Source organism: Scyliorhinus canicula, chromosome 20 (assembly GCF_902713615.1).
Source record: "Scyliorhinus canicula chromosome 20, sScyCan1.1, whole genome shotgun sequence".
Taxonomy (NCBI): Eukaryota; Metazoa; Chordata; class Chondrichthyes; order Carcharhiniformes; family Scyliorhinidae; genus Scyliorhinus; species Scyliorhinus canicula.
In genome coordinates this window covers 80319342-80331272 of record NC_052165.1, presented here as the reverse complement: position 1 = coordinate 80331272, position 11931 = coordinate 80319342, and the positions used below count along the sequence as shown (strand labels likewise).

The 11931-nt window shown below is 44.1% G+C and overlaps 1 protein-coding gene across 1 annotated transcript in view; it reads right to left on the bottom strand.

The window, feature by feature from the left end:
• Nucleotides 1-288: 288 nt before the first annotated feature.
• The window catches only part of creb3l2 (cAMP responsive element binding protein 3-like 2), a 112683-nt gene continuing 101040 nt past the window's right edge, over nucleotides 289-11931 (bottom strand). Inside the window, exons 11-12 of the mRNA XM_038780851.1 lie at nucleotides 2681-2948; nucleotides 289-582 (exon numbers count right to left, since the gene is read on the bottom strand). Of these exons, the coding sequence (XP_038636779.1) occupies nucleotides 513-582; nucleotides 2681-2948 (338 nt within the window). The 3' untranslated portion in view covers nucleotides 289-512. The remainder of the gene's footprint in view (nucleotides 583-2680; nucleotides 2949-11931) is intronic.

The window sequence follows — 11931 nt, the reverse complement described above, 5'->3', positions numbered from 1 at the left end:
TCAGAAACAATTTGGAACCTTAGCCCAGACTGAGATTCATCCCCGGGACACACTGGAAATAAATGGATAGATACAGTCAGCCGGACAGTTTAAAAGAGCAATCCAAAGATGTGCGGGTTAGGTGGATTGGCCGTGCTAAATTTCCCGTAGTGTAAGGTTAATGGGGGGGATTGTTGGGTTACGGGTATACCGGTTACGTGGGTTAAGTAGGGTGATCGTTGCTCGGCACAACATCGAGGGCCGAAGGGCCTGTTCTGTGCTGTACAGTTCTATGTTCTAATGCAGGGATGAAGACTTGTGTTTTATAACTCAAGTTCCCAATACATATATAGTTATTAATTTATATAAATTAATAGTCAGTAAGTATGTTTGTGATAAAGAAGTACAAGGAATAACGCAAAATTATCTGATCTCCTTCTCCATGGTGGCTATTGATGCCCAGACGAGAGTGGGGCATTAGAGAAAGGGACTGCTTTCATTGTACATCAGGATAAATACCACCTTATGATTCTTTATGATGTTGTGTTGACTCTTCTGTCAATATCAATGGTGGTTCCATTTATCCCTACAGTTGGAAGGCTCCTGAAGACAAAACAAGGTGCAAAGGTACAAATTAACCTGTAAATATCCAAGTAAAAAAAATACACAAAGACTATCTGGGGAAAAAAACATTTACCATGTGATCAATGAATAAATAGGGCAGAAAATAGAACTGCATTCCTGCATGGGTTTCTGCCGGGTGCTCGGGATTTTTCCCCATTGTCCAAAGATGTGCAGGCTAGGTTTCATAGAATTTACAGTGCAGAAAGAGACCATTGAGTCTACACTAGCCCCTGAAAGAGCACCCTACCTAAGCCCACACCTCCACCCTATCCCCGTAAGCCAGCGACCCCACCTAACTTTTTGGACACTACAGAGCAATCTAGCATGACCAATCCACCTAACCTGCACATCTTTGGACTGTAGGAGGAAACCGGAGCACCTGGAAGAAACCCACGCAGACATGGGGAGAATATGCAGACGCCGCACAGACAGTGACCCAAGCAGAGATTCGAACCCGGGTCCCTGGCGCTGTGAAAGGACAGTGCTAACCACTGTGCTACCGTGGTGGATTGGCGATGCTAAATTGGCCCTTACTGTCCATAGGTGTGTCGGTTAGGTGGGTTATGGAGATAGGGCGGAGGAATGGGTCTATGTCTCTTTTGAAGAGCCAGTGCAGACTCAATGGGCCGAATGGCCTCCTTCTACACTATAAGGATTCTATGGATCAATGGAAATATGGAACTTTACTTGGGCAACAGATGTACAGGGTGAAAGGGTTCAGAAACATTGGAATTTGCAATCACTACCCTGGAAAAACAACTCTGACAGGCATTGGTAGTACCCTCATCATCTATAACTCGAACTGGGCCTGTTTATACATGGACTGAACTGCCACAAGTCAGGGAGCTTGTATGGACACAAATTCTGAGGTACAGACTGAGCTCTCTCTAGATAAGTGGGAAGAAAGTGCAAATAGTTTGTACATTAGAAAAGAGGGGAAAAAATGTCTTAAATCAGGTTGGCAGTATATACAACACAATTCAAGAAAATGCTGAGAGTATCACAACTGGTATTGCAGACTCTCTCCCCACAGGCCTGCTGAGATAGACTGGTATTTTCTGGTTTGCTTCAGATTCCAGCATCCGCAGTAATTTGATTTTATTCAAGGCTTCAGCTTTTGGAAACCTATTCACACCTACTGTCTCCTGACAGGAGACGCTACTAGAAATATCAGCTTGGTTCCGTGAGCACCACTACCACCGAGTGGGAAATGAAAGTTGTGAGTTTGAATCCCTTTGTAGGACTTAAAACACATAATCCAAGCTGACGCTGCAGGACTGAATTTTTCATTTCAGAAGTGCCATCCTTCAAATGAAAGGTTACACTGTTCGTTAACTCTATGAAGAGCAGGGAACTTCCCAATATCCTGGATGGCATTCTTCTCTTGACTTGCACCAGCAAAAAAATAAAAACTAACCTGCCACTCACCATGTGGCAATATCTTGGATCTTGCTGTGTACAAAATGGCTACATGCTTGCCGAGATGATGATAGTCACTGTACTGCTTTTCGAAAAACAAATTCCAATTAAGGGGCAATTTAGCGTGGCCAATCCACCTACCCTGCACATCTTTGGGTTGTGGGGGTGAGACCCACGCAGACATGGAAGAATTTGCAAACCCCACATGGACAGTGACCCGGGGCCGGGATCGAACCCGGGTCCTCAGCGCCACGAGCAATTGTAATTCAAAAAGAAAGCCCATTGAAGAATGTGCATTAGATGTGTTTAAAAAAGGGGTTAAATGGCTAAATAAACAGATTTTTATTTCCCATCCTGCACCTTCATCCCATGCTTCCAGTGGTGTGATACCCCCTACTGGGGGGAGCAGAAGGGCATTTAATTACCGCAATATTAAAAAACAACAGATTGCATAATGTAGGTCTGACGATTTTTGCTATTTCTGTAGCTGTCAGGTCTACACATTCAGGTTTCATTGTCCTTGCACAGTAAACCTTTCATTTGAAAACAAAATCTACACATGACTGATTTCTCCTCCCCCTGACCCCCAAAAATGTTTACCATATTTAAATGAATTGGGTGATTTAAAAAAATATAAAGTCAGGAACATGAGCCATACCGTTGTGACTGGAGCTCTATCAGGACTGAATTCTCTGTACTTGTTTCATTTGCTATTATGTATTCCTCTGCTGGCTCCTCCATGTGTGTGACTGCTTCCTGTGCTTGCTGCTTCTGTGCTGAACCCCTGGCTGTGAGGAATGGTGCCAGTCGTGCTCTCTCTCGAACAGATTCTGTTAATTTTTCCCAGGCATCTGTTGACATCACAGAACTGAACTCGTCCTCAAAGCCAGGGTGCTCTTCATAAAATAATAAATGCCTTGAGCGCACTGTGGAAAGAAAAGTGACCAGAATTTAAAGCTGCATTTATGCCCTTCATCACATTAACCTGCCAACAATTTTCTTACTGAATAATTCGGGTAGTCTGAAAGGATTTGTTCATCCATTACACTGGCAAAATACCAGATGTTTATTACAGCAAACGAGAAGTCAAGGATTTTCACAAGATGATCAGATTTCTGTCTATGTGGATTCAGGCATGCTAAGTGGCATTCAAAATTGTGCATTCTAGATTTTTCTGCATGTGCTGAGTTACCGTATAAGCACACAAATACAAATGTTTGGAGGAAATGATAGCCATTTTGTTTTTGGTAGTTGACATGTTTTTTTTGGAAGATACGAGGTGCTCAGAAAGTCATGAATATTTAGAGGCAGTCCTTGGGATTGAGTCATTGTTTGCAGGGGGGTCCTAACCAATGAGAAGTTTAAAAAAGAATACTCCATGCTAATAGTGCTCTCTGCAAACTGGAGGCTTCTGCTGAAATACCATTTATACCTCCAACAAAGGTAAAGATAACCAACTTAAAAAATAAATAGTGAATCACAAATGTACTGTTCATTATCAGCAAGTAGCAACTGTAATGGCCAAGACATAGGAGGGGGGTTTTTGCTCCCGTTTCTTTTTATCGGCTAATGGGACGTGGGCGTCGCAGGCTGTGCCAGCATTTATTGCCCGTTCCTAATTGCCCTTGAGGGGCAGATAAGAGTCAACCACGTTGCTGTGGATCCGAAGTCACATATAGGCCAGACCAGGTAAGGACAGCAGATTTCCTTCCCTAAAGGACATTAGTGAACCAGTTGGGTTTTTCTGACATGGTCATCATTAGATTTTTAATTCCAGATTTTTATTGAATTCAAATGTCACCATCTATAGTGGCAGGATTGAAGCCTCGGTCCCTAGAGCATTACTTTGGGTCTCTGGTGTTACTAGTCCAGTGACAACACCACTATGCCACCGCCTCCCCATTTCGGGGACGGGAGCGGTAGCAGGGGTGGAAAATCTTGTGCAAGTCCCAAAATGGCTTTTACGCCAAAATCGATTGTCCCCGACCCCCTCACCAATGATGCAACGCGAATCCCAACTTTGAAAGTCGGGACTCCTATTTGAATCGATTTAAATCACATCATCAGACCTGATCGTCCCAGTCCTTTGCATTGGCCATTTATGTCGCCATGCCCGTAAAATCACGACAGGTCCCCCATCGCTTGCAGTTGGCGAGCCGAACCTGCGGAGGCACACAACTGAGTGCAGCTCTCAGGGGTCAGCAGCTCCCAACCCATTTTTTTCCACCCGCTGCACATAATGCGGAAAAATGGGAAAATTCCACCCACAGTTAGTAGATAAGGTTCCCCACGGTAGGCTATTGCAGAAAATAAGGAAGTATAGGATTGAAGGTGATTTAGCGGTTTGGATCAGTAATTGGCTAGCTGAAAGAAGACAGAGGGTGGTGGTTGATGGCAAATGTTCACCCTGGAGTTCAGTTACTAGTGGTGTACCGCAAGAATCTGTTTTGGGGCCACTGCTGTTTGTCATTTTTATAAATGACCTGGAAGAGGGTGTAGAAGGATGGGTTAGTAAATTTGCAGATGACATGAAGGTCGGTGGAGTTGTGGATAGCGCTGAAGGTTGTTATAGGTTACAGAGGGACATAGATAAGCTGCAGAGCTGGGCTGAGAAGTGGCAGATGGAGTTTAATGCGGAAAAGAGTGAGGTGGTTCACTTTGGAAGGAGTAACAGGAATGCAGAGTACTGGGCTAATGGCAAGATTCTTGGTAGTGTAGATGAACAGAGAGATCTCGGCATCCAGGTACATAAATCCCTGAAAGTTGCCACCCAGGTTAATAGGGCTGTTAAGAAGGCATATGGTGTGCTAGCCTTTATCAGCAGGGGGATTGAGTTTCGGAGCCACAAGGTCATGCTGCAGCTGTACATAACTCTGGTGCGGCCACTCCTGGAGTACTGCGTGCAGTTCTCGTCACCACATTATAGGAAGGATGTGGAAGCTTTGGAAAGGGTTCAGAGGAGATTTACTAGGATGTTGCCTGGTATGGAGGGAAGGTCTTATGAGGAAAGGCTCAGGGACTTGAGGTTGTTTTCGTTAGAGAGGAGAAGGCTAAGAGGTGACTTAATAGAGACATATAAGATAGTCAGAGGGTTAGATAGGGTGGACAGTGAGAGTCTCTTTCCTCGGATGGTGATGACCAACACGAGGGGACATAGCTTTAAATTGAGGGGTGGTAGATATAGGACAGATGTCAGAGGCAGTTTCTTTACTCGGAGAGTAGTAGGGGTGTGGAACGCCCTGCCTGCAACAGTAGTAGACTCGCCAAATTTAAGGGCATTTAAGTGGTCACTGGATAGACATATGGATGAAAATGGAATAGTGTAGGTCAGATAGGCTTCAGATGGTTTCACAGGTCGGCGCAACATCGAGGGCCGAAGGGCCCGTACTGCGCTGTAATGTTCTATATTCTATAATTACTATTAAATGCCACTGACACAGCAATGCCTGAGAAGTGGTAGAGGTATAAATACTGATAAATATATGACCAGTTATGGTCAAAGTAATAGAAAACCACGTCCGAGGTAAAACTTGTAACAGCAGCAGTGTACACATTTATTTTGAAATGTGACCTGCTCTCTATCCTCAATTTTGTCCCTAATTCCTCTCCCAGAATGAAGATAACTGACTTGAAGAAAACGGCGAGCAGAATGGCGCTTATGGAAGGAAGTCATTTTTGGTAACTGTCGATCTTTTTGTCACAGATGGAGCTTGTGCAGAAAGAATAGTCTGCATGCCAACAATTGGAGATAAATAAGTATTACTTCAGAACATGAAAACATAAGTAGCATTCATTTGGAAATGCAAATTCTCTTTTTAATTATGTAAACTGAATTTGGTGCTAGTGGAGTAGAATATAGATACTGGGTAAGGTGAAGGAACTGAAGCAAAAAGGAGGAGAAAATTATGTTCAGAATGAAGAGAGAAATAGAAATATAATAAATAGTTTAACTAAGTAAAGTGATAGATAAAACCTTGCAATGCAATGCACAGACGGATTGAATGATACATACACAGCAATACTGCTATTATTCGAAGAACAGAAACAGTTGCTAGCAGATGGATGGGAAATGAAACTATAAGGCTGTAGAATGCTGTATTTAAGGGTGATCTATTCAGCTAGTTGCACAAGTGGTACTATTAGCAATGATGATCTAACACAACAAAAGGCAATTAGGCATAACATGATAGATTATTCTGTTTTAAAACATATCAACTCTATTTATCTTACCATTGCCTTAAATCTCTTCTTCAAAAATTATACCTCACTATTTTTCAATCTATTAGTATTGCCCATTTAATTCTTCCTTTGTTAATAAATTCCACATCTCTCTTTACTTCTCGTTCCCCAATTATTACATCGTATCCACTGGCATTCACCATTATGAAAAAATTGTCAGATTATGGGTTGTGAATTCTCGTCACAATCTTCAAACCTTAAAACTTCAAATTGAGTTAACAGCAGTACAAGTCCACAGAGACCCAGAGCCTCAGAAAAGCATCTCAAAGCACTTCACAGAGAGGACAGAGCTAAAGGAGATAATAGGTTAGATTCTCCATTCTGGAGACGGGGTGCTTCTGCCGGAGCAGAATCAATCCTGGGCTCCACTGGCGTGATTCATTCCCTTTCTCATGAAAATTTATGCATTGAGGGGTTTGTGAGGTTTTTCTCGATATATCAGAAGGTTAAGAGGTGACTTAATAGAGGCATACAAAATGATCAGAGGGTTAGATAGAGTGGACAGCGAGAGCCTTCTCCCGCGGATGGAGGTGGCTAGCACGAGGGGACATAGCCTTAAATTGAGGGGTAATAGATATAGGACAGAGGTCAGAGGTGGGTTTTTTACGCAAAGAGTGGTGAGGCCGTGGAATGCCCTACCTGCAACAGTAGTGAACTCGCCAACATTGAGGGCATTTAAAAATTATTTGGATAAGCATATGGATGATAAGGGCATAGTGTAGGTTAGATGGCCTTTAGTTTTTTTTCCATGTCGGTGCAACATCGAGGGCCGAAGGGCCTGTACTGCGCTGTATCGTTCTATGTTCTATATCGGTGTCGGGCTGCCATTTTGAGCAGGTGATGGGGGACCAAGGTCCAGTGGCTGAGCCTCCCTCCCAACTCTCCTCCCCCCACCAACGCAAATACTGCCACCCCCCGCCCCCTCCCCCCAACTGACAAGTAGGGGTGTCCTCTCCCCCACCCCACCACGGAAATTACGAGTCACCAACACGCACGAATGAGGGTGATCGGACCCCTCCATGCCCAATCAGACCCTCCCTGCCCCCCCGTTAAACCCCACCAATAGAGACCACTATCAGATACCCCAGCCTTCCGATCGGACACCCCCATCAAATTTCCCCCCCACCAGCCTCCCCCATCGAGACCTCAATCAAACTCCCCCAACAGAGACCCCAGTCCCCCAACAGATCCACCGTCCATATCATAGACGCTTGTCTGAAAGCTGAAGAGCAGTCCAGTAGATTGAAATATCACTGCATTTTCACTTACCCTTTCCTAACATCAGCTGCCTCAGACAGAAGTGTTCAGCAGCAGCTGTTACAAGTGCCAGATACTTCCTCCAAAGCCAAATACACCTCAGAGGCCTTGAAATCCCTTGGCAGCCTTTGAAATGCAAATCTTCCACTCAATTTCATGCAGAAATACATTGCATTCGCCAGTGATTGACAGTTTTATTACTTCAGACAGCCCTTTGAGGCTTTGGAGGGGATTTTATGGGGGGGGGGGGGGTGTGAGGAGACATTGATGGAGGTGGGGGAGCAGTATTTGCATTGTGGGGGGCCCTCTTAATGAACTTTGGGGGACACCTACTTTACACATTACCCGCTTGACCGACCACGAGGTTCACTGCATCAGGGCCATGTTAGAAAATACCTGCATCAATCAATGAATCTTGGCTGAAAGGCCTTGAGCAGCCAATGTCCTACTTGTATCCATCCGCCAGTGCGGGACATGCAGCCTGCTGCCTCCGCCGTCGGGGAACCAGAGCTTTGGTACACGGAACCCCACTACCTGCGGCGAGGATCCACCCAATAGCAAAGAGATTGGCTTTAAACAAGAGCCTGTAAGGAAGGGAGGGAGGGAGGTGTAGATACAGAAAGCTTCAGGGGGAGGATTCCAGAATGTACAACGCAGGAGCTGAAAGCATGACTGCCAATAGTGGGCTGAGTCCAGGGATGCACAGAGGCCAGAGCTCTTGGAGAGCTGTAGGATTGGTGGGCATTACAATGACAGAGAGAACTTCAAATTGGAAGCATTGGGTAGACAATGACAGCAAAGACAATGAGTACATGGGTGATTGGTGAGAGGGACTTTTCGCACACCAACGATACTGGCAGTGGATTTGGATGAAGTTCACTTTTTTCCCCAAAAAAGAGAAAGTAGCCAAATTTTGTGACTCTTTCCATAACTCAAATGCTGAATAATTAAAAATCATCATTGTTGCCTGCCCTTATGGTAAATATAGTAGCAAGAGGTGGACCCAATCTGGGTAGAGTTAGGAATAAACAGAACATTTTAATGGGATAATCATGGAAAAGCCTTGATATCTCAGATGTGATGAACAAACCAGTTACAACCACAATGCACTGGAGTGAAAAGTATACCTTCATCAACGTAGTTAATGAGTCCTTAACAATCTAAAGTGCTTGGTGAATTTACCCATGTCAACAATAACTATAGCCAGTGGACTTTGAATTCATATTTTTTTTAATTGTCTGAATTCCTAAATCACCAAACCTAACTCCGATATTGTTGAAAGTGAGATAGGCAATGGTTAACTGCTGCCATCTGGTATTTCTACACAGCATGCTACTCAGATAGAAGGACCAGATGATCAGAAAGTGCATGATTTAAATATTATCCTTAAAGTTCCATAAAGATTGTACACTTTGAAACATTTTTCTATCCTTTGAAATCAATATTGATTTCAATATCAATCACGCGTTGCTCCATCAGCGACCTCAATGTACAATTCAATTTGCAATTCTGTGGAATTGCTGAAAATAACACAAGTATTCCTGATTGTAATTAACTGATTAGAATTTATTAATTTCCTTATAATCTACATCACAGCGATTGCATTCTCTTCCAACTAGCTAATCTAATTGGAGCCTAGAATGAGGAGCATTACAATTGGTGTCAGACTCTAGCAGATTGAATTGCATAGATCATTTGCAAGATCTGAATGCATGCCAAAGGTTATTAAGCAGAAGCTTCAGAATGTTTATCCACCTCACTGTCCATAACCTACAATCAAATGTCCTTCAGGTGCGGCAGTGTTTTTTTTGAGCTACATAGTGGTGGACGTTTCAGTAAAAGGTCAAGCATCACACCCTATCTTTTATTTTCCGACCTTTGCTCAGAGAAACATTTGCAGTTCTTGCCCGGCTTTACATTATCTTTCATTGTATTAAATAAAGCCACAACCCTTCAGTCTATCTGCTCAGTTGATCCCCATCACTAAATGCTGCTTATTTCTATTTTCACCTGCCCCATCAGCAAATGTTATATTACAATATCCAGCATGATTCCCACTCAACCAAACCTTTTGGTCACTGTCCCATCGTACTGTTTTTCTATTCTTTATCATCACACCCTTTCTGTTTCCCAGCTAATTTTGAATACAGCTAGCTGATGTATTATTACTTTTACCAGGTTCAAAATTCCCTAACTTACTTCCCCTTACCAAGTATTGCCTGAAAATCAAACATATCAGCTCTACAGCCTCCGATCACGAGCATATGGGCTGGTGCTCTTTAAATTATTCAACACATTGTGGTTTCTGATTAAAGGTAGCTACTGAAAGATCGATGTACGAAAGAAGACAGACATTTTATAGATCACAGTGACTAATTGGGCAACAAATGCTGGAAATGCTGCAAATGCTGACGAAAGAGATAGATGAAACAGAAAAAGAGAGCAATTGACAGTAATAAGTGAGAAACAGATAGGATATAGAAAGTTCCGAAGGGAAATGTAACAGGAAATAAGAGAGGCTAAGGCTAAGGGAGAGTATGAGAAGAGACTGGCAGCTTACATAAGAGGGAATCCAAAAGTCTTCCCTGGTATAAAAATAATAAAAGGAGAAGAAGAGCGAAGAAGCCAATTAGAAACAAAAAGTGAATCTATGCAGGAGGAAGATAGCTGGGTTACGAAGTGAATACTTTGCATATGTATTCATCAACGAAGAGCATATTGCCAAATGTCATAGTGAAACGGGAGGCTGGTGAGATATCGAATGGGCTCAAAATTGATGAAGAGGAGGTATTAGAGAGGTTGGGGGCACTATAAGTCACCAGGAATGACAGGGTGCATCAGAAGCTGCTGAGAGAAGCAAGGGTGGGAATCGTGGAAGAACTGGCCATAATCTTCCAAATAGGAGGCTGGTGCGAAAGATGTAACCTGCACATCCCAAATCCAACCCCAAAGGTGAGGAGACCTACACATTCCAGCAACATCCCTGGAAGGGGGTAAATGGGAAAGACTTTTCCAACAGAGGAAGCGACGACACCTGGATGGAATAATCCCAATGAAGGGATTCTGGACAGTTTCCTCAGCCCGGCCAAATTTCCAGATGCCGTGGCATTCAGGAGCTGTCAGATGAACTGGAACTGGCGAAGGCAACAGGTCTGGTAAGTGACAAAACATGTTAAACTGGAGATAAAAATCACTTCTATTAATGAGTAGTGTTAAATCCATGATGCAGTATTGCCTCTTTGGATTTTCTTGCCACGGTCAAAATCGACTTGCTGTTCCTGCAGGAGTGCACAATATCGCATTTCAGCTCCTACAGGCATTGGTCGCATTGGTGGTTCAGAGGGCCATCAATCTGGTCAGGAGGAAATGACTCGTGTTGCTCCGGCCTGGGTATTGTGCCGCAGGGAGCAGGGGCAACTTCACCATCTCTGAAGTTAAGGAGGTGGTGGGTGGGCACCAGTTTGTTGCAGACGTACTGCACAGAAATGCTCCACTCCGGTTAATTAGCGTGTATGTCCCGTCTCAAAATAGCGAGCAGCCAGCAGTTCTTCAGCAGCTTCCACTGCTGCTGACTTCCAGGCCAGTCTTTCTGGGCTGCGACTTCAACTGCACCATCAATGTGGCTAGATGATCCAACAGCAGACTGACACCTCATCCAGTCTCATGGCAGAAACAGTGAAAGATGCCAAGCTGCATGACATCTTCAGCAACCGTGCAGACGTAACTCAGTGTATATACCTGGTCACACCCAAATGGGACTTCGTGTTTGTGTCCTGAGCTTTCACGGTCAGATCCACCATCGTCAAGCCGGTGTTCTTCTCGGAGCTCTGCCTCCTACTGGCCGACTGTCACCTACAGGAGGACCAGAGATTTGGCAGGGAAACAAGGAAGCTGAATGTGAAACTGTTGACCCCGGAGAACACGGAGGACCTCAACTGGATTACAAAGGTTGGAGAACTGTGAAACCCCTCAAAGTCCCTCACACAATGGTGGGAGGCAACAAAGATCAAGAGGATGTTCATTTTCAAAGGTACTCAGGAGGCAAAAGATACAGAGCAGGGTAATGTCCCGACTCCAGAAAGGTATGAAGAATCTGCTCCAGCTGCAGTCGATGTCAAGGAGAATCTCCATGAGGTAAAGAGTCAGCAAGCCTCACTCTTCGCCACAGAGGCTTCCAAGATCAGCTTCTGGTTCAGAGTCCGCTCTGTGGAGCAGGATGAGATGGGCTTGCGCTTCTTCTTCCAAAAGGTACACACAGAGAGCTCTGTGATCAGAAGAAGATAGCTCTATTAAATTATCACACTCGGACATCCTGAGGATCAGCAAATCCTTTTATTTCTGACTTTTATATGACCTGAAGCCCACAGACAGCACAGCCTCCCAGTCCTTTCTGTCCTCTACCAGAGGTCTTAG